The sequence below is a fragment of the Neltuma alba genome, unplaced genomic scaffold (genome assembly GCF_004799145.2).
Source record: "Neltuma alba isolate B1F8T4 unplaced genomic scaffold, ASM479914v2 tig00012617_pilon, whole genome shotgun sequence".
Lineage (NCBI taxonomy): Eukaryota > Viridiplantae > Streptophyta > Magnoliopsida > Fabales > Fabaceae > Neltuma > Neltuma alba.
This window is the reverse complement of record NW_021637059.1, coordinates 195,598-219,652: the sequence shown is the minus strand read 5'-3', so window position 1 is coordinate 219,652 and position 24,055 is coordinate 195,598. Positions and strand designations below refer to the sequence as shown.

At 33.3% G+C, this 24,055-nt stretch overlaps 1 protein-coding gene across 2 annotated transcripts in view; it reads right to left on the bottom strand.

Annotated features, from left to right (window-relative positions):
• Positions 1-24,055, bottom strand: part of LOC114729250 (beta-amyrin synthase-like) — a 62,019-nt gene that overhangs the window by 6,044 nt on the left and 31,920 nt on the right. The window contains exons 17-19 of one of the 2 annotated variants that reach the window (XM_028916241.1): positions 16,813-16,830; positions 2,008-2,214; positions 77-262 (exon numbers count right to left, since the gene is read on the bottom strand). In XM_028916241.1, the coding sequence (XP_028772074.1) occupies positions 77-262; positions 2,008-2,214; positions 16,813-16,830 (411 nt within the window). The remainder of the gene's footprint in view (positions 1-76; positions 263-2,007; positions 2,215-16,812; positions 16,831-24,055) is intronic. The other variant, XM_028916240.1, reaches the window with a different exon arrangement.

The following is a 24,055-nucleotide window of genomic DNA, read 5'->3' as shown; positions in this document are numbered from 1 at the left end:
CTCCAAAGACCTATTTGTTGTATTTCTTATAGCACAGTAAAATATGCATATGCGTGTACATGATGGGTATATATACCAGAGGTTGCATGAAATAGAGACATCCAGCAATTTGAGCAGGCCAGTGACCATCTTTTGACTGCAATGCACTTAGATAATGACTTGCCCTTCTCACAGTGTTACCAACCTTTTCATCACTTATTTCCTCTCCTTTCTCTATCTTCACCCTTGGTATCGTTTGCTTAAAATTCTTTTCCCTCAAGAACTGCATAAAGTCAATCACCATTAATAGTTAATATATATATAGAGAGAGAGAGAGTAACAAATTAAAGTACTATTTCATGTACTTAATATAATATCTACTTAATTAAGTTGGATAGATTAAAAAAACTAGTTAAATTAATTATTTGTAAAAAATATATTTTGTTTACTCTCGAATACCTTTTTAAATTATTTGCATTGAAACTATATTCATACAAACTCTCTTATCATGTGCAATCAATTAGGATAGTTTAGGAAAAATAATAATAATTATGGGGAGCAAAATAAATTGAGATATTATATTTAGGAATGTCTGAAAACTCTGACTGGCCAGGTTGACTCAAAAACTGATGACCCGGCTTCTTGGCCTATCCGAGCAAGCAAGCAACTAACTCTGGGAAGAAGCAAACCAGTATGACTCAGGAAAACAGTGAAACTATACTCCTCAATTCAAACAATCTTAATATGTGCAACCAATAGAAATAATTTTAAAAAACTAATCACGGGAAACAATATTTATCAAACTCAACCCTTAACTAGTTTTTATTTGAGACTGGAGGAGGTAGTACAAGGCGGAAATACAATATTTGTCAATGCATCAGCTCGATTTGCCAAATATATAATTAGTTCACGGAATTGGCTGTTTCGTTAGCGTACGTAATCTACAATGTTGTGATACTTATTTGGAGAGGAAATCAAAATCAAAATATATAACTATACAAGTAAAGTAGAAGAATACACGTTAAAAAAGAAAGAGAGAACAGTTAGAGAGTTATTAACCTAAGAGAAAACAGTACTTGTACGACTCTTGGAACAAATGAAGGAAAGAGCCCCCGAAATGCCATGGAAAGCTAGCTAGGTACGTACATGAAAAGATTTATTGATAATTACGTGAACAAAATAGCGTACCTTCGCCTTGAGGTTTAAGCGATTATAGCAAATAATTAATGCATGAAAGTGGCTGCTTTGATTGAGGAAATAATCGAAATCAAAATATGCAAATACAAGTGCATATGAAAATGTGTATAATAACTAATAGTGGTAAAAAGTTGGAAACTTAATTTTTCAGATAGGTTTCATAGTTTTTCACTTGTTTCATTGAAATATGCTAAAGATAACATATAAATAAAATAAAATCAAAGTGGTATTTTAATAAGAGTATTCTTGAGGACAAGAGGAATCTAATATAATTGACTTTTCACAAAATTAGGATCATAAAAACCTTTTACAAGACATTTTATATTAAAGACAGGAGCTGAGTGTTAAAGAGAAGAGAGTCCAAGAAGTGAAAGAGTGAGGGGGGGGGGGGGAATAGAAACGTCATAGATAAAATGCGTAAAAACTTTTGTCTGAAAAAACTATCAATGGCATGCATACATACTACCTTTGGTCTTTAATATGTATATATGATTAGATAACTAAAAATGATTAAGAAAATTAGTTAAGTTGGTTATTTGTATCAAATATATATTTATTTTCTTAAACTACTCTCTTAGTTATATGCATCAAAACTACCCCTTGATGAGAACTCCTTGCTATCAATATATATATTATGGAGAAAAAAAATTATAGATTTGAGTGACAAAGTAAATTAAGATATTATATTTATAACCAAATTTAATCCTCTAAGTAACTCTTATATTAGAAAGAGCAGGGAGTACATAATGATGAGTATGTATTCATCATATAGATGCTCGAGATAGAACATATGTGGACGTAAAAAGTGAAGAAGAAATGGAAGAGAGAGACCTGAAAACGCCATAGAAGGTCTCCACAGGGCTTAAGGTTGAATCGATTGTTGTAGAAGTTTTGACGAGCAGCTTCAACTTCAGCTTGTTCTTCTGGAATTCCTTCATCAGCATGAAACTCCCATATTTGCCTTCCACTAAAGTTGTTTGTACTAAATATATAAGGATCTTTCCCTCCCTCTCCTATCTTCAGCCTCCACATTTTGATCTCTCTCACCCTCTCTTTCTGATCTGCAATTAAAAAAAATTTGGTTTATTATAAACACTAGCCAATCGCTCTTATATATGCGTGTGTGTGTCTACACACGCGTAGATTTATATATTAATAAAATATGATTGTGAATGTCAAATTGTACGTGGTGGAAATTTCTATTATTAGGGAGGCTAATATCAATGTCATAGTGAAAAGACAATTTATTATTTCATGCTAAGCATAAATACCATCAATAAAATTAAACTAAATGGGGGATACTTATGTTGAGAGAACTTTAAACTAAATATTGGGAAGAAAATTATATTTTCAGCATACTTTGATGAGTGTATGTACATATACACATATATATATCCACTATAAAGAGAAAGTTATTCAGTGATGACTTTCAGTGGCGACATTAAGAGTCGCCCTAAAAATCTTATTTTTAGTGGTGATCATAAATGTCATCATTGAAAGTGTACTTTTATTGGCAACTTTTTAGTTTTAGAGTCACCACTAAAAGTCAATTTTCAAAAGTGATACTTTTAGTGGTGATTTCTAATATCGCAATTGAAAAGGAATTTAGTGGCGATAGTTATTGTTGCCGCTAAAAGAAGCTTTTAGCGCAACTCAACATGCCACCACTAAAAGCACCTTTCACCAGTGACATTTTTGGTCATCGCTAAACGGCGGTTTCAGTGGTGACTTTTTGTTGCCATTGAAAGTTTATTTTAACTTCTTATTATTATTTTAAGTTCTTTTATAAAAAAATTATATTTAGACAATAAGTTTGTTCATTAATGTGATTTGTTATGACAAAATAAAGTATTTTTACATATTGTTATGTCGAGAGAGAGAGAGAAAGAGAAGGTTAGAGAGATAATATGGTATGTGTGAGAGTGAGAGGGAAGGAGGAAGGAATAAGTGTGTGTATGAATTGAAGGTGAGATATTATAATTGTGTGCGTGTGATAGAGTTAAATAATCATAATAAAATTTCATTATCTATTATATATATACTATTTTCACATTTCATAATTATAAATATAAATATTAAAATAAATAATATAATGGCTTAAATAATAAGAAATAAAAAATATAAAAAATAATATTGTATGAATTATATTTTCTTATACAAATTGGATATTATAAATAAATATTTTAATCAAATAAGAAAATTAAATATAATTATCTAATAATACTATTATTATTTAACAATATTTAATTTAATGGTCTTTAGCAGCAGCATTTTTAGTCGCCGCTAAAAGTAGATTCAATGGCAACTTTTTATCACCGCGGAAAGTCTATTTATTATATATTATTATTATTATTATTATTATTATTATTTGATTTTACAATAATAATCACCAACTTCATTCCAACTCAATGACAAAACGAAGGGATGCAAAAGGAGAAGCTTAGAAGTTCAAACCATGGAAGGACCATATTTATGGTGATAATATCCAGTTGATGACGTGGTGCGTCAAGGTGTGGACACGTGGCATAGGCAAAGTGGCAAGTGACGTGGTGACATCTGGCAGCCAACGATGAGGTGGTGACAGTTGATTGCCAGCAAGTGATGATGTGGCGATGGCTGACAGTGGTCCTATTTTCTCTTGTGACATTTTCAACTACGACACAAAAGGGTCTTTCAGTATAGCAACTCTTTTTATCGCCACTAATAAGTTTCAGTGATAGTTGCTACAATAATGATTTGACTATCACTGCTGAAAACTTTCAATGATGACTTTTTGGCTTTTAGTCGTCACTAAAAGTCAATCTTTTTATAGTGATCAAAATAAGCTGAAAACAAATTTTATAGCACATGGCTTAGGTTTAGCTTAAGGTTCTTCTAACGACTCTATCATACACTACCTCCGATTCTAGAAAATTCCCAAAAAAATGGGAAAAGTGTAGAGTAAAGGTTTTGGAAACTTGGTTGAGGCCTGAAAGATGGAATTTCGGTGAAAATGAACTATTATGGAATTTCCCATAAACGGAGGTTTTTCGGGAAATTATTAGGAAATTGAAGGAAAATAATTATTTTAATGAGTTAGAGGCCTCAATAAATTTGGGAGATTGATGAAAAATTCATATAAATGTTTATTTAAATTTATAAAATTGATTTTAGGTCTTGAAAGATCAGGAATTAATTTTAGGAGATTTATTTTCCCTCAGATTTACCGATAAAGGCCTAATCAGAGAAAATTCAAAATAAATACCTAGAGGTGACCAAAAATTATGAAAATTTCCAGATAATATTTTCATATTAAAAGGTGAATTATCATGGAGAGAAATGAATTTTTGGAGGTCTGAAAAAATTATAGAATGTTACTAGTAAATAGTAACCGATAAAGTTTCCAATTGGTTTGAGATAGTGATTTGGTTTGTGGGCCAGCCCAAACCATTTGTGGGTCCCACAGTGGACCTATTAAAGGCCCAATTTCGTGCACCTTCCAGGTTCCTCTATTTTTATTAAATAAAATGCAAAATTAAAGGATATTTGTGTGGAAAAATCTAGAGAAATGCCACATGGTGAGATCTAAAGGTTTGAGACACTTGATGGCTGCCACATACACCTCCTTAGGTGTCTAATTTCGTCTAAATCAGGGGGCAAGAGGGCAGATGGAATTTTTCTATAAATACCCTTAAAAATACAAAGAAAATGTTAGAAAATTGGGAAAACTAAGAGGAAACTCTACCACTGTTCATCCAGCCATTTTACACGAAATTCTTGAGGAGTTTTAGGTAAGAAATCATCCAACTTACTTCAAGGAAACACTAAGGTATGTCCAAGAATCAATATCTCTAAGTTTTACATTGATTAAACAAGGATTTTTGGTTGGGAAAATGCTAACAAATTCTGAGAAATTTGGTTGAGATGTGTGATGCTTAGGGAAGGATAGAAACCTTAATAATCAAGTGGAATAAGGAAGATTAAGTGGTGTATGGATTGATTTTTGGATGAAATCAAGGTTAGGGTTCAAAGGGAAATTTTCATCCAGCACTGTTCATGCAGAAGCAATTTGATTTTGCTTGATTTGATGATTCCAATGGCTTTAAAACATGTTTTTGTGTAGGGATATGTTGTTGGAAAGTGTTTAAAATCATTGGAATCAAAAATGGAATTTTTGGAAGTTAAGAACCCCCTATTTGGCCAAGTGATCTTCATGGGGAAGGAGTATGAATTTTTAAAATCTGATTTCACCATTGGATTCCTCATGAAAAATTATGTAGGATTGAGCCATGAGATGATTGATTCTAAAGGAGGAATCATATTGTTAAAAATCAAGGAAAAAGGGGGAAAATTGTTGAGTTAATGTTCAAGTATTGGAATTAAGTTGTTTTGTGATTAATATGGCCTATGTTTATGCTTGGTTTAATAGGCATTGAGAGGAGGAATTAAGGAGAAGCATTGCTCCTTGGAGGAATTAATTGGACAAGCTTTACAAAGGTAGCTTTGAATTATAATTTGATTGTTTATCTTGCTTGTTTAATGTGATTATGTTTGTTGCATGAATTAAGGAACTTGTGTTGTGATCTTTGTGGATTGGATGACATTGATTTATACTTTGGCCAAATGCATTGAATTGTGTTAATGTGGAAGTGGTGATGTTCCTCTCTTAGCATGATATTGGATATAATTTTATGTGGCTTGAGAATGTCTTGAAGTTATACAACATGTCGCATTTTAACTTGTTTGATTTACATGATCATTATAATTCATATGCTACTGGGATTTCTTTGAAATCTCATTCTCCCTATGTTAAATTATGTCTCAAATAGGGAATGATTCATCCGATGGCAAGGGCAAGGAAATGATTTTGGAATAGAGGAGCATTATGGAAGTGATGCTATTATGTTATGTTGTGTAATATATTAATGAACTTTATGTTGAAAATGTAATGGATTATGAATGATATGTGATGTAAATTATGCTTGTATGACATGCCCTTATGCTAAAATTATGGATGGTGCAATGTTAAAGGAGTGTAGGAAAGAAGAAAATGGGAGATAAATTAAAGAAAGTGACATTAGGGGATAGAAATTCCCTAAAAAGTACCAAACTTGTGGCACATAAAATAATAGGCAATTGTTGAAATTTGGGCATGAAATTTTACAGGAAAATAGATCTCATTTTTAGCTTTAAAACATGTAGTAATTCATTAAATTTGGAGTTGTGTGCTAAGAGTTATGCCCTTCCAAAGTTGGGCAAAAATACTAGAAATTCAAAAATTTACGAAATGAACAGTATAATTTGACAAATTTTCTGGAATTATTCTGGATGGAATTGGACCTAATGGCTATTTTTCCTCCATAGAACTCTTAGCAAGCTTTGCATAAAAATTGAAACCACATCGTTTTGATTTTTCTAGATTTAGTTATGAATTTTCAAAATTAGCTTATTTCGGATGAACAGTGTACTGATAGGATGAACAGTAAAATCCTAAATTTCAAATTTTTCATCCGGAAACGCTGCGAAACACGTTATAATGGTTCTAGTTGCCATATTATGGGTTATAAAGAGAGGTGTGACAATAATGGTCCTATATAGTTTTAGTACTTTTAACTTGAACGTTGATAAAACATTAGAAAAATTGTAATAAGGTGTTATCTAAAAGAATTAAATATAAAAAGATCATTTAAAATTATCAAATTAATCTGAAGTCTCAAATGACCTCATTATAAGATATTTTATTTGTTCAATTACCAAATTGTCCTTATTTTTTTAAGTATGCATTGACAATTGAAAGAGCAATTGTTAACAACTCAAGATGTAACGATTAACAACTATCGCAGCAAGTATTAATAACACATTTTCTCTGCAAGTCACAAAAATATAATATATGAGTTGTCAATATCTGTCATAATAGTTATTAATCATTATACCTTAAGTTGTTAATGACTACCCTTTCAGTTGTCAATGCATGCTTAAAAAAAAGATAAGAACAATTTGCTAATCAAATAAATAAAATCTCTTGCAATGAGATCCCTTAATACTTTAGATTAATTTAATGATTTCAAGGGACTTTTTTGTATTTAATTCTCTTAGGTCCTCATTGCAATTTTCCCAATGTTTTATCAACATTCAAGTTAAAAAAATACCTCTTGAATTTTAAAATTTTAAATCAATCTTGTTAATATACTTTAATAGCAATTGATTACATCTAAAAAGCAAATAACAAGAAGTTTTTGTAATAATCCCTTATTTGGGATATTGAAATTTTAGAGGCATTTTTAAAATTTTTTTTCATGAAATATTTTGGGTTTAATCAATATATGCTGTTAACTATTTGCAGAGTTTTGAAAGGCAACAATGGGATGCTGGTTTTGCTGTGCAAGCTTTACTTGCCACAAGCCAAATTGACGAAATTGCTTCTACTCTTACAAGAGGACGACTTCATAAAGAAATCGCCGGTCAACACCGCATTGCGTTAGATTTAAGGAATGAGCCACCGTTTATGTTATTTATTTAATTTATATAGTTTTTACATAATTATAACTCAAATTCTAATGTTTAACTTCTTCAACTCAACCCCTGAGTTTTGGCTATTTAAATTTTTTTTCATACTTTTTAAAAATCATGCGGTCTTTCTGGAACTAAGTTGTAATAATGGATAAAGGGATTAAATGGCTCATATTTGAGAAATTAAGTTTCATCAAGTTAAACTTTAGGAATTCGAGTTACAACCAAGACAAAATTACAAGGACTGAATGATTAACTTTCATATTTGTATATTAGACTAACTTCACAAAAAGGAATTTGTAACAAAAAAAAGGACAAATTATCACAAATCCATTATTGCAATTACTTTTTAATCTGCAGTAGATATATAAGCGACAAAACACCAATCTGCTGCAAATTAAATCTCCTTTTTTTTTTTTTTGAGTAATGATATTGATTATGATGATCTTACTAGGTAAAGGACAACCCTTCAGGTGACTTTAAAAGTACGTATCGTCACATTACAGAAAGGGTATGGACCTTTTCTGATCAGGACTATGGATGGCAAGTTTCTGATTGTACTGCAGAGGCTTTGAAGGTTAATAGCTTGTTATACTTAAACAACTCAATTTGCATGTTGATCTTCACCTTTTATGATGTTTCCTTTTAATTTTATGCTTTGATTTGTTTTAGTGTTGTCTTCTTTCGTCAATGCTACCACAAGAGATTGTAGGTGAAACTATGAAAGTAGAAAGGGCTTTATGATTCCATTAACATTCTTTTGTCGCTTCAGGCAAGTCCTTCACATTATAAGTATATATGTTTTTTTTCCTTTGTGAATTGATTCACTATATAAACTTTAAAATTCATATATTTACAGAGTAAAAATGGTGGATTTGCAGCATGGGAACCAGTCAAAGGTCAAGATTAGTTACAAGTAAGAATCGTGTCATTTGAATTCGAATTTATATGAACAAAATAAAATACTCCCTCTATTCCTAGATGTTGAGGTTGGTTGAGGGATTTATTTGCTCTTAAGTATAAGACTTCAATCAATTTCATCTAACAAATTTATAACTCTTTGCAAATAATTAACTGAACTATTTTTCTTAATATTTGTTAATTAGTTATCCATTTAACTCCTACGTTTAGGATCGGAGGGAGCGAGGTAATTGGCAATAATTTGGTTAGTTTGTTTTTGGGATCAGATGCTAAATCGTACAGAATCTTTCCAAGACTTCGTGGTGGAACATGAATATGTAGAGTGCACTAGATCAACAATTTAAGCTTTGATTTTATCAACACTCTATTAACCCCAAATGTTTATATTTCTTGTGAATCACTGAATTTAAGTTGTAAATCGTCAAATTTTTGTTGTAAATATCCAAACTTTACTTGCTCACTTACACCTAAACACTTATATTTGGTATTATAAATTTCCTTATGTTTCTTATAAATTGTTGAATTTTTATTGTAAATTACTAAATTTTACTTTTAAATTGTCAAATTTCACTTGTTCATTTATATTTGAACATTTGCGTTTGTTTTGTTTTATATATATATATATATATATCCATATATTTTCTTTGCATTACATGAATAAGTGGGTGGATACATTGGCTTAGGGTCACTTTTTTTTTTGTGTGTACCAAGGAATCATGAGTTCAAATCTTCATTGGCCATCTTATTTTAAAAAAGAAACCCTCTGGCCACTAGAAGTCGAAACTCCAACCATCAAAGGTTAGATGTTCGGCCACTAGCACTTAGGTGGCTAGGGTCAGAGGTCAACCATTCAAGCTTTGGTTTTCTCAACATTCTATTAACCCCAAATGCTTATGTTCCTTGTGAATCACTGGATTTGGGTTATAAATCACCAAATTTTTGTTGTAAATCTTTGAATTTTACTTGCTCATTCATGTTAGATTTAAGGTTTTGATGATAACAATTTAAGTAAGTTCTGGCTTAGTATGTTGATCGATCACTTGACCGATCAAAGGTTAATCGATGTTGTGTCAGATAAATTGTCATTATTTGCTAGTAAGTTGCCAGTAGGTTTGATCAATAAACTAATAGATAATTCAAATTTTATGAGTTGATCGATCATCGTTAATACTGATTTATATAGAAGCTTGTAGAAAATTATCAATCAGTTAATCGATAATCAAATGTTTGATCAGCAGTTAGAAAAATCTATACAATTCTGGTAAGCTTTTATTGATCATATGATCGATCAACGTGTTATCAATGAAAGCATAGATAAATAGTAAAGTCTTCGTACTCACTTAGTATTCTGGTTAATTCACCATTTACCGATCACTTTATCTATCAATAATTAATTGATAACCTGTTCTGACATTGCTTGATAACTTACTGGTTTATCAATATTTTTTTCTCTGTCTAAGTATGTTGTCAAGTTCCTTAATCAATCAATTGATCGATCAGTGCTTTACCGATCAAATGATCAATCATCATCATCTCACTATACTAAACTATTTTAAGTCATTTTTGGATCACTTGATCGATCATTGAGTTATCGATCACATGATCGATCATCCAAACTTCTGAAACTTCTGTCTTCACATAACATGATCGATCAAGTCTTTTCCTAACCTGCTTAAACTAAGTTCTTCAATGATATTTTATCGATCACTTAATCGATTAATCCTTAATCGATCATTTAATCGATCATCGAATATTCTGTAACTTATCTGAGAAAATCTATTTTAAACATTTTATCGATCGGTTTATCTATTATTCATTTATTAATAAAGTGTTTGATCAATGACGTTCAAAATCTTTTTCCCTCATACTTAGCTTTATCGATAATATGATCGATCAAACAATTTTTAATCACTTGTTCGATCATTGTACCAGTTCATTTCATAACAAGCTTTTCACGATCATTTCAAAATCTTTTATCCTTTTTATCTTTAAGCTTTTCTCAGCCTTTCTTTTATACATAATTCTCTTTGAAAGGATTCAAAGGCATAGATGAATTTAAAAGTTTTATTCTTGAAAAATTTCTTCTGAAGTCACTGTATTCATTTCTCATCGTTTATCGATCACTTATACGATCATCTGTTGATCCATAAGCTTATCGATAAATGTATATATATGTAACTAAAGCTTTCTCTGTATTTAATCAAAAACTTGATTGATCAACTACTTATCGATCAAGTATGTTCAGTTCATATTTAAAGAACCTAATGTTTGATTCATTGCTTTTCTAATTGGTATATGAATATCAATGATCATTATTTGTTTAGTTATCTTCACAAGTTTCCTTTTGAAAGAGAACTTACTTGTTTCAAGTATTGTTACAGATCACAAAGCAAGCTTAACAGTCACTTAGTAGCTTGTAACCTACCGTGTCAGAAACATTAATGGTGAAATATCGTTGTAACTGCTGAACACACGCAACTGATTTTTCAACAACTAGAAGCTCTCCAGCCTAACGGTTAATTAAACGTCTCCAACTATAAAAGGCACGAAGAGCATTGAATGAAGTATTGAATACGCGAGCTACCATCTGCTAAAATACTTACTGTTGCATTCAATACTCTGTTTTCTTTCACCGACCTTCAGTATTTATTACTCATTTACTCTGTAAGAGAGTTTGATATACCTTTTACTCATTTTCTGAGAGTAACTCAAGAGTGTGAACTCTTGAGAGGGATTGTAACCTTACAGGTAGTAAGGGGGAGTAATTGAGAAAATCAATTACTGTACTGAGGCGCCAAGAGCTCGTTTAATCTTGGGATCATAGTGAAAATCTTAGAGGTGTTTTGATGACTGGACGTAGGTCAAGTGGTTGAGACTGAACCAGTATAAATCTTATGTCTTTGATCTGCAGTGAAATCCTTCTAACTCAACCTTTTATATTTTATTTATAGCTCTGTTTCATTACGTAAAAATTTTTATAACTCACCCAATTCACCCCCCTCTTGGGTGAAGCTGCCATTAACATTTGATATCAGAGCAGGTCTCTTCAGTAAAGATTTAACAGTTCGAAGAGAGATCCTATGGCAGGTTTCAGAGATAGTGTGCTACCTGAAGGATGTTCGACATCAAAGCCACCTGGCTTCAACGGAGAGAACTCCACCTTTTAGAAGATGAGGATGAAGATCTTCATCAAAGCTACTAAGTATGGATTATGGGACGTAATCGAGCATGGCAACTATATTCCAATGAAAATGGTACACGGTCAACAAGTTCGTAAGGGTCCCAGGGAGTTTGATGAAGAAGATAAGAGGCTGGTGACATTGAACGATAAAGCTATCAACATACTAACCTTTGCCTTAAGTCAAAAAGAATATTTCTGAGTTTCTAGTTTGGAAACTGCAAAGGAAATGTGGGAGGCACTGGAGATTGCCCATGTAACATCACCACTTACTAAACAGAACTAACCATGATAGAAAAGATTAAAACTAGTAAACATACCCTATCATGGTTATTTAAGAGCAATCACATCATTAAAGGGCTAACCATGATAGAAAAACATTCGACCTTAATTAAGACTATCATGGTTAGAAAAAGAATAACCTATATTTGTAATCATGGCAAACATGGTTATAAAACAATACACCTTTGAATGATAAATTATAATAGCAGTTTAGACTTGACTATTTTAGTCAACACTAGCAACAACTAAACTTGCCAAAATTGTCATTATCACATCGTGGATCCACAGTAATTCAATCACATGCAATCTAAGGGCCTCAGGCCCACTACCAGCACTCTAGTCCAATGTCCAGACAAAATAAACCAAAGGTAGAAAGTATAATACGTCCACTAAGTCAAACGACATGAAAATATAAGGAGGTAAAATAAGTTCCAAATGAATGTAGTCCTGATACGTGGCAATATACGAAAAGATTACATAAAATAAGGTCCAGAAGCTCTACACTGTTAGCTACAGCTATTGAGCCTCAGGAGTCTTCCCCGAAGGTCCCGCTAACGTATTGTTTCCTGAAAATGGTAAAGCAACAGGAGTGAGACAACGTCTTAGTAACTAAATCCCTACCTATCTCACACCCTAGCATGGGCTAGCGAGGTGTCAGGTGGGATACACAGAGTTAATAATAGTTGATAAACATTTATTTAACATTTAAACTCACAATAATCATACAAGACAAATATTTCCATCAGTCTCATGCAATGGATACATTTCAAAAGAGATAACATACTTGTCATTTATTTAAAAGATGTAAATATCAATGAATATCTCATGTCATATGCAATTCCTGAACCCAAATCCATCCTTATATCCTCCTTATTTCCGCCGACTGGACCCATGGGCTAAGTTCTTTCCATTTGACTGGCAACTCTGACAAGCTCACCACACGAATGATGTGGACCGGCCAAAGACCACAGAGCACTCGGTGGACCATGGATCCCCCCTCGAAGAACTAGTGGGGTGTCGCAGTCCCTCGAAGAACTAGTAGGACAATAATAACAGCCAACCATAGAGCTCCGTATGGAGGCTAATACCATGTGGCAAGTATATGAATCTCAATAACTCCAATTACCTCCTTTCCCCACTCAAAATAGATGCACAGGGTTCAAAATGACACATTTATATGCATAATCAACAGGATTTCATAATAACACATCATAATCATGATCACCAATTTCTTGCAATACAAACTATGTCAATCCTTTTTAAAATAGCATCCCACAAGACAGTTCATACAAAACATAATATACTTTTATAGAATTAGTTCTAAAGTCGCTCACTAACTTCATACTAGAGCATGCAACAGATAGAAATTTAGTTACCTGGTCTCCTAACTATCAGTCAACTACAACCAGAGTCCAACCTCGAAAATGCCACAATAGATTTTATATCTACAAAAAAAATTAAAATATTATCTCTATAGTATTAGAGTAGGCTACTCACAAAATTCTAGCCTCTAACTCCTTCTCTAAAAGCTTAAATTTTACTCAGAACTCTAGCCTAAAAGACATTTCTCTAAGGTTTGGAATGAGAACATATATATATGTGATTTAGACTCAATTCCTAAATTTCCTTACTTAAATATCCTTTAATTATTAGATTATTTTATTAGAATCATCAAATTCATAATGGAAATAGACAAACTATAAATTTATAACTTATATTCCATCTTCGAAAGACTTAGACAAATAGACTTAGTACGAACCAAGTTATTCTCACTACAGAAGTTAAACCTATAATCTAACCGTTGAATTTAATTTCCTATCCATCATGATACTATCCTCCAAATTATAGCTCAATCTAACGGTGAATAAACTTTAAAATGCTAATTTACTATTCAGGACTCTATCTGCTAAATCCAAAAGATATAAGTTAAAAACGTACCTAATAACTTGTAACTCGGAGATCAAAAGGGTGATCCAACCGTTGAAATTAACGATTTGGATGTCCCAAATGGACTGACCAAATTTCAGTCCGATCCAACGGTTAATAAAATCAAAACTAGCACTTTTCTGAGACTACCTCAGATATGTGCGAAAATTATTTACTTACTCCAAGCTCCACTCACTAGCTCCTATATATAGGCTTCTCAAACTCCTTCACTCTAAAAATTAGTCGATGTGAGACTTCTATACCATGGTTTAATTTTCTAGAATATCATCCACACATACACACAATCACATACAAAAACATTATTAAAATAATAATAATAATAATTTGTCTATATCTAACTTCTTTTTTTTTTTACTTAATACTAAAATATATTTATTTATAAATTTAATTAAATACTAGATAAAAATAAGGATGCTACAGCCCATGAAGGAAGAACCGATGTGAAACAGAGCAAAATCAACACTCTCACCACAGAGTTCGAATTGTTTAGAATGAAGGATAGAGAAAGCATTCGAGACATGGAAGTTAGATTCTCACACCTCATCAATCACCTCACTGCACTTGGCAAGAAGTACAGTCAAGAAGATCAAGTAAGGAAAATCTTAAGCAGCCTCACGAAGAAATGGGAGCTGAAAGTAACAGTCATTGAGGAAACAAAGGGACAATCAATTGGCTCTGTTGTAGCACTATTCGAAAGCCTAGCAGAGTATGAGAGAAAACAGAAATACAAGAAGGAGATGAACAAGAAAAATCATAAGGGCATCTCTCTCAAAACTCAAGAAAGTGAAGATGACGACGAAGAAGATCTGGAGGAAGATAAAATGGGTCTTATAGTCAGAAGATTCAAAAAGTTCTATAGAAACAAAGCTGGAAGGAGGTTTCAATCAAAATGCAAGGCCTCCATTTCTCAAAATGAGCCCAAGGATCCAATCATCTGCTTTGAGTGTAAAAAACCAGGACGTATCAAAGCAGAGTGTCCTCAGCTGTCCAAGATGAAGGATAAAGAGAAGAAGAAAAAAAAAGTTCAGAAAGAAGAAGGCCCTTGTGACATCAATTTGGGGAGATAGTTCTTCAGAAGAAGAAGAGAGCGATGTTGAAGAGATAGCTAACATCTGTCTCGTGGCCCAAGAAGATGAAGATTCAAAGATAGATGAGGTAATCACTTTTGAACCCTCTTATGATAAATTACAATCTGAATACAACGTATTATATTTAGAATTAGTAAGAATTGCAAAGGAGTTGGTAAGCACTAAGAAAAAGATAAAAATTTTGGAGGAACAGCAAGTGAAGTAAACAGACACCATACCTCCAGTATGCACAGAATGTGAGCAAAACAAAAAGAAAGTCGAGGAGCTCACAAAAACCTTAGAAAAATTCACTAGGGTCAGTGAAATGCTTAAAGTAATTCTGGGAGGCCAACAGTGCTCGATGGATAAAATAGGAATGGGATATAATGCTACTCAAGATAAGACGAAAGGAAAGAAGAAAAGTGGTGGTCGCTCGTATCTTACATTTTTTAGAAATGCTGTTCATTCCTCTAATCCTTTTGCATTATGTTCTTATTACAACTGTAAAGGTCATACAACCTTTTCTTGTCATCACAAGAAGAAAGGGACTTACGGGATATTAAAATGGGTGCCCAAAGGTACTTATATATCCAGGACAAACCATACTAACCAAAAAGGACCTAAGAAGGTATGGGTACCTAAAACATGATTGTTCTGTTGCAGGTATGTCTTAAAGCATCTAGGACAAACAAGTGGTACATCAACAATGGATGCTCCAAACACATGACAAGTGATACTGAGAAATTCTCTTCACTCAAACCAAGAGAAGGAGGCAAAGTGAGCTTTACTAGAAATCAACCCAGAAAAATTGCGGGAATTGGAGAAATAAGAAGTGACAAAGGGACGAAGGTGGAAGATGTCTACTAAGTAGAAGGACTATGTCACAACCTGGTCAGTGTCAGTCAGAGTATCAACAAAAACAACTGGGTGATCTTCGATTCAGAGGAATGCCTAGTCATAAACAAAGATGACTTGCCACTAAAAAAGGAAGAATTGAACATAAAACTGAGAGCTCTAAGGGACAGTAACTGCTATACTATTCAAATTGATTCAAAACTTTCTGAAAATTGTCTTGTTAGCAAAAATGAGGAAAGTTGGCTTTGGCATAAATGTGCTTATGTTAATATGAATCAAATTTCAAAATTAACAAAAAGGGACTTAGTAATTGTTTTGCCTAAAATTCAATTTGAACATGATATTGTTTGCGATGCTCATCAAAAGGGTAAACAAACAAAGTTCTTATTTAAATCAAAGAAGACAGTCTCAACTAAAAGACCACTCCAAATGCTCCACATAGATTTAGTTGGTCCGTCTAGAGTCAAAAGTTTCGGTGGAAACTTATATATTCTTGTGATAGTTGACAACTATTCAAGATTTACCTGGACTCTGTTTCTTTCCTCTAAAGATGAGACATTTAGTGCGTTTATCATATTTGCCAAAAAGATCCAAAATGAGAAAGGTATTTCTATTGTGTCAATCAGGACTGATTATGGAGGAGAATTCGAGAACAACAAATTCACGGACTACTGTGACGAGCATGGAATTGACCACAATTTCTCAGCACCAAGACCTCCTCAACCGTATAGAGTTGTGGAAAGAAAAAATAGAGTGCTAATAGAAATGGCAAGAACAATATTGAATGAAAAAGGGATTTCTCAAGTGTTCTGGGCTGAAGCGATAAGCACGGCCTGCTATATTTCCAACAGAGCTTACATCAGAACATTGTTCGAGAAAACTCCGTATGAGCTGTACAAAGGAAGGAAGCCTAACCTGGCTCATCTAAAGATTTTCAGAAGCAAGTGCTATATTCATAACAACAACAAAGAAAATCTTGGTAAATTTGACCCTAAAGCTGATGAAGGTTTATTTCTTGGCTACTCTAACTGTAGTAAAGCCTATAGAGTTTTCAACAAACGCACCTTTACTGTTGAAGAGTCAATACATATCGTGTTTGCTGAAACTGGGTCAATTTCAAAACCTCTAGATGATGACACTGAGATAGTTCGAGTTTTGAGAAACTGAATTTAAACAAACCTTCTAACAAAGTATTCTAGAAGAAAGTTTAGAAAACAAGGATGATTTCAATGAATTCCCTTCTCAAGAAAATTTAAAACAGCCTAAAGCTTGGAGGCATAATAGAAACCATCCTCTGGAACAAGTCATTGGTAAAGTCAATGAAGGGGTTAAAACCTAGAGACACATGTTTAATGAAGTGCATTTTTCTGTATTTATTTCACAGATTGAACCAACCAACGTTGATGAGGCTTTATCCGATGAATTCTGGATAGTAGCAATGCAGGAAGAGCTAAACCAATTTAAGAGAAATCAAGTTTGGGAATTAGTACCCAGACCTAATGACCATCCAGTCATAGGCACCAAATGGGTATTCAGAAACAAGCTCAATGAATCTGCAGAAATCGTCAGCAACAAAGCCAGATTGGTAGCTAAGGGCTATAATCAGGAAGAAGGTATTGATTATGAGGAAATATATGCTCCAATAACTAGATTGGAAGCCATACGAGTACTCTTAGCTTTTGCTTGCATAAAAGATTTTAAATTATATCAAATGGATGTTAAAAGTACATTTTTAAATGGTTATATTCTAAAAGAAGTTTTTATCAAACAACCTCCTGGTTTTGAAGATCCAAATCTCCCTAATCATGTTTACAAACTGAAAAAGGCTCTATATGGTTTAAAACAAGTACCCAGAGCTTGGTATGAACAACTTAGCAATTTCCTGATAGAAAAAGGTTTTGAAAGAGGCAAAGTGGATGCTACACTTTTTATTAAAAAAAGTAGAAAGGAACTGTTAATTGTTCATCTATGTGGATGATATTATATTCAGAGCTACTAATGAGAATCTTTGCCAAGAGTTTGCTAAGTTAATACAGGGTGAATTTGAAATGTCAATGATGGGAGAATTAAACTTCTCCCTGGGATTGCAAATCAAGCAGAAGAAAAATGGTATATTCATATCCCAGACAAAGTATCTCAAGGAGTTACTAAAGAAATATGGTTTAGAGAATGCAAAAAGTGTAAAGACTCCTATGAGATGAACCATCTCACTAGACGCAGACGAAAAAGGGAAAGACGTGAATCTGACCAAGTATAGAGGAATGATTGGATCAATACTCTACCTCACAGCAAGCAGACCAAATATTCAATTCAATATAGGAATGTGTGTAAGATACCAATCAGCTCTTAAGAAATCACATGAAGAAGTCATCAAGAGAATCCTTAGATATCTTGTCAAAATGCAAACTTAGGAATCTGGTATCCAAAGAAAGGAGCAGAATATCTAATGGGATACTCAGATGCTAATCATGGAGGCTATAAGACGGATAGAATGAGTACCAGTGGACAATGTAAATTCCTAGGAGGATTCCTTGTCTCCTGGTCGAGCAAAAAGCAGAATATTGTGGCAATATCCTCTACAGAAACAGAATATATTGCCACCGCTAGTTGTTGTGCCCAAATTCTATGGTTAAAGTAACAACTATGAGATTTGGGAATCAATTTGAAGGAGATACCATCCTGTGTGACAACACGAGTACCATAAGCTTGTCCAAAAATCCAATTCATCATGCCCGAACCAAGCATATTGATGTTCGACATCATTTCATTCAAGACCATGTTCAAAAGAAAGATGTGACAATAGAATTCATTCCCAGTGAGTACCAGGTAGCAGACATATTCACAGAGCCTCTTGATCAATAAAACTTTAATTACTTTAGAGGAGAATTGGGAATGGTAAACCCTAATAAGTTGTAAGAAATCTCACATTACTCCTTTAATTTAAGCATTTAGATTTAAAGTCTTGATGATTTAAAGACTAACTTAAGCATCAGAGTGTGTAGAAAATTGTTTTGTAGGGAACTATGTTTAGACGTCAAAAAACAGAGGTAAACAGAGTATGGAATGATCGATGAAGATATCGATAATTATGCTATGAATATGGCCTCAATTATCGATTAACTGATCGATAAATAAGGCATATGGTATGGAACAGAAAAGATGGAAGGAGCATTATTGATAACCTGATCGATCACTCCATTATCGAACAACTCATCGATCAATACTAATAAGGAATGTTAGACAAGCCAGTTAAAATAGGTAACAATTATCAATAAGCTGATCGATAAACTGCAAATCGATCAAATGATCGATAAACCAAACCAAGTACGCATTTTTACTTAACATTTATTGATAACATGATTGATTATTCATTGTTCGATAACTTGATCGATAATTGCCTTCAGTGTTCTTGAATGTTCTTCTTAATTATTGAACACATGATCAATCATGCATTGATTGATAACTTGATCGATCAATCTTATACTTACAACGTTCAGATTTTGAAAAACCCCGTCAATTTCAGAACCCTAGCTCGATAAATGCTTCCCATGTTTTCTCTCAACGGTCAATATTTCACTATTCCATTAAATGACTCACTTCACTTCACTTCACTCAAAATCACTCCTTAGGCCCTCTCGATCACTACCAAACCCTTCAAACACTCAATTCACCAATCAATCTCTCAAAATCCTTTTGTGTAGCAAAAAATGGTGAGGGTTAAACAAACTTGAAGTGATCGAGAAGAGAACACTGAAAAGTATCAATCCAAAGAGATTACTCCTTCAACCACGAAAAAGAGATATAGAACCAAAGTGAGGCAAGAGCCTTTGAAGAAAAAGGGAGTACTTAAAATCAGAGAGAGCCAAGTCGAGGGCATTGAACAACCTACACCACAGAGGAGGTCTCCATGCTCAAAATCCAAGTTGCCAGTAGTAACTGAAGAATCTAAGACAGAATCTGATGAAGAATTCTCAGTTCAAAAAGTTGTGGATTCAGCATTGAACATTCCCATACCTAGACAACCACGGTAAAAGAAACAAAGAACAAGTGAAGGTGTATCTCAACAGTCTCCTGCCCAAGGTATACCATCCGAATCACCATCTGAATTCTTGGTTAGAAATCTAGATCAAGAGGTAAGCGTGATAAAGTTTAAAGCTGATTTTGCAACTCAAAAATTTTGTCCTATGGTCTCCGTGAATCTAGATATTTTGAAAAAGAATGAGAAAATTAAATTTGATTTGAGTAACCCTCTTGAACACTACTCTAACTGGCTGAGTATTGGTGGCGAATACTGCCTGAAGTAGTCAAAAGATTTTATTGCAACATGGAATCTGTTAAAGAGTATGATGAACAAGATAATTTGGGGAGTAATTATCTCACAACAAAACTCAGAGGCAGAACCATTACTCTTACTTCTGCTAAGATAAATGAACTTCGGGGAATCTAGAATATGTCAGAGGAGGGGACATGAATGACATAAAGGCATAAAAAATTCTGATGAAGAGTGATAACTACCCAGGAGAGCTAAACTTTCCACCGAAGCAAATGTGTGATTATTACCGAATAATTCACTACATTTATTCGAGGAACATGGTGAACAAGTCTGGCAATTTTTCACACTTAAACCAGGATGACTACCTCCTGTTGGCCAAAATAATCAGTGGAGATAAAATTAATATTAGAGCCTTGATCTATAGTGAGATAAAGGATTTCACTCTTAAAAAGTCCAAATCCACACCCATTCCCTATCCTGAGCTGGTCACATACTTTCTCCAAGTAAACAACATTGCACCATTTGAGCCTGGAGAAGTCAAAGTAAAGGTTCCTACATTTGGAATTAATTAGCACAATAAAATGAGAATTCTAGTACCCTTTCGACCTTTACAAAAACTGGTAAGGAAAGAGAAAGGAAAACAGTCAGTGACTAGTGCTTCAAAGGGCCAGGATGAGGCTGAGTCTTCTATAGAACCATCTTAAACCTCTAATCCCTGATTTTATGGCAACACCATCCAGAATATGTTCCAAGCTAAATTATAAGAGTTTAAGAAAAGGGTGTATGCCACTGTAAAAGATTATGGGGAAATCTCGGATAGAAAATTTGAAGGATTACACACTATCTTGGACCTCCACACAAAAGGAGGTATCCCTGAGATTTGATCTTGTGGAGAAATAGCTCAAAGAGCTCAAGGGCATGGTTGCCTCCCTCTGTACAAACTTCTCGGCCCCTAGTACTTCCTTCAGCCTTAAAAACCTCCTATCTCATCCACCCTCTCCTCCTTACCCTAATTCTGCACCACCTTCTTCACCTGTCTCTATCTCTCCTACTTCTACCTCCCCTTCTGTCCCTTCCACATTCGCTCCTCCGACTACCTTAGCCATTATCACAGTTCCTCAACTTGATCCCTCTCTTCCTCTTCCACCTATTTCTTAGACCCTGTCTCTAATTTCTCAACTTCCCCCTCTCCCTATTCCCATTACCTTGCCTACTATCTCTTCTCCTTCCCCATCTTTTGACGCCGACAAAAAGGGGGAGAAGAAGTCTGCTTAGTCCTTCTGCATTTTAGTTGTGCTTTTTATTATATTTTTTTGTGTATTATGTTTTTCTGTTTTCTGTAATTTAAATTCTGATATTTTTTTAATTTACTTGTGCTTTCTGTTATGTCTGTATTATGATAGTACTTAAATGCTATCAGTGATGCATTTCTACTAAACTTTGACAGTTTGATGGTTATTGATAAATATTTCTATCTGTCATGTGTTTTTGCTCAATTCTGGTCTTAAGGTAAGTATTTATCTGATAAAATTTGATTATTCTTACACTTATGTTTTATCATCATCAAAAAGGGAAAGAATGTTAGATTTAACGTTTTGATGATAACAATTTAAGTAAGTTCTGGTTTAGTATGTTGATCAATCACCTGATCGATCAAAGGTTAATCGATGTTGTGTCAGATAAATTGTCACTGTTTGCTAGTAAGTTGCCAGTAGGTTTGATCAATAGACTAATAGATAATTCAAATTTTATAAGTTGATCAATCAATTGATCGATCATCGTTAACACTGATTTCTATAAAAGCTTACAGAAAATTATCGATCAATTAATTGATAATCAAATGTTCGATCATATGATCGATGAACGTGTTATCGATGAAAGCACAGATAAATGGTAAAGTCTTCGTACTCACTTAGTATTCTAGTTAATTCACCATTTATTGATCACTTTATCAATCAATAATTAATCAATAACCTGTTCTGACATTGCTTGATAACTTACTGGTTTATCGATTTTTTTTTTCTCTCTCTAAGTATGTTGTCAGGTTCCTTAATCGATCAATTGATCGATCAGTGCTTCATTGATCAAATGATCAATCATCATCATCTCACTGCATTAAACTATTTTAAGTCATTTTTGGATCACCTGATCGATCATTGAGTTATCGATCAAATGATCGATCATCCAAACTTCTGAAACCTCTGTGTTCACATAACGTGATCAATCAAGCCTTTTCCTGACCTGCTTAAACTAAGTTCTTCAATGATATTTTATCGATCACTTAATCGATTAATCCTTAATCGATCATTTACTCGATCATCAAATATTCTGTAACTTATCTGAGAAAATCTATTTTAAACCTTTTATCAATTAGTTTATTTATTATTCATTTATCGATAAAATGTTCGATCAATTATGTTCAAAATCTTTTCCCCTCATACTTAGCTTTATCGATAATATAATCGATCAAACAATTTTTGATCACTTGTTCGATCATTGTACTAGTTCATTTCATAGCAAACTTTTCACGATCATTTAAAAATCTTTTATCCTTTTTATCTTTAAGCTTTTCTTAGCCTTCCTTTTACACATAATTCTCTTTGAAAGGATTCAAAGGCATAGATGAATTTAAAAGTTTTATTCTTGAAAAATTTCTTCCAAAATCACCGTATTCATTTTTCATCGTTTATTGATCACTTATCCGATCATCTGTTGATCTATAAGCTTATCGATAAATGTATATATATGTGACTAAAGCTTTCTCTGTATTTAATCAAAAACTTGATCGATCAACTACTTATCAATCAAGACATCGATCAAGTACGTTCAGTTCATATTTAAAGAACCTGATGTTTGATTCAATGCTTTCTAACTAGTATATGAATATCAATGATCATTATTTGTTCAGTTATCTTCACAAGTTTCCTTCTGAAAGAGAACTTACTTGTTTTATGTATTGTTACAAATCACGAAGCAAGCTCAACAGTTACTTAGTAGCATGTAACCTACCATGCTAGAAACATTAGTGGCGAAATATCATTGTAACTGCCGAGCACACGCAACGGATTTTTCAACGACTAGAAGCTCTCCAGCCTAATGGTTAATTAATCGTCTCCAACTATAAAAGGCGCGAAGAGCATTGAATGAAGTATTGAATACGTGAGCTATCATTTGCTGAAATACTTACTGTTGCATTCAATACTCTGTTTTCTTCCGAGCTTCAGTGTTTATTACTCATTTACTCTGTAAGAGAGTTTGATATACTTTTTACTCATTTTCTGAGAGTAACTCAAGAGTGTGGACTCTTAAAAAGGATTGTAACCTTACGGGTAGTAAGGAGGAGTGATTGAGAAAATCAATTACTGTACTAAAGCGCCAAGAGCCCGTTTAATCTTGGGATCATAGTGGAAATCTCATAGGTGCTCTGAGGATTGGACGTAGGTCAAGTGGTTGAGACCGAGCTAGTATAAATCTTGTGTCTTCGCTCTGTGATGAAATCCTTCTAACTCAACCTTCTATGTTTTATTTACAGCTCTGTTTCATTACGTTAAAATTTTTATAACTCACCCAATTCACCCCCTCTTAGGTAAAGCTACCACTAACAATTCACACCTAAACACTTGTATTTAGGATTGTGAATTATTCCTGTAAATCGCCGAATTTTTATTGTAAATGCTAAATTTCACTCGTAAATTATTAAATTTCACTTGTTCATTTGCAATTAGACATTTACATTTATTTTGTTATATATATATATATATTTCTTTGTATTGTATGACTAAGTGGGTGGATTTGTTGGCTTGTTGGTCTTTTTTTTTTGTGCCAAGAAATTATAGGTTCAAACCCCATCAACAACCTTGTTTCAAA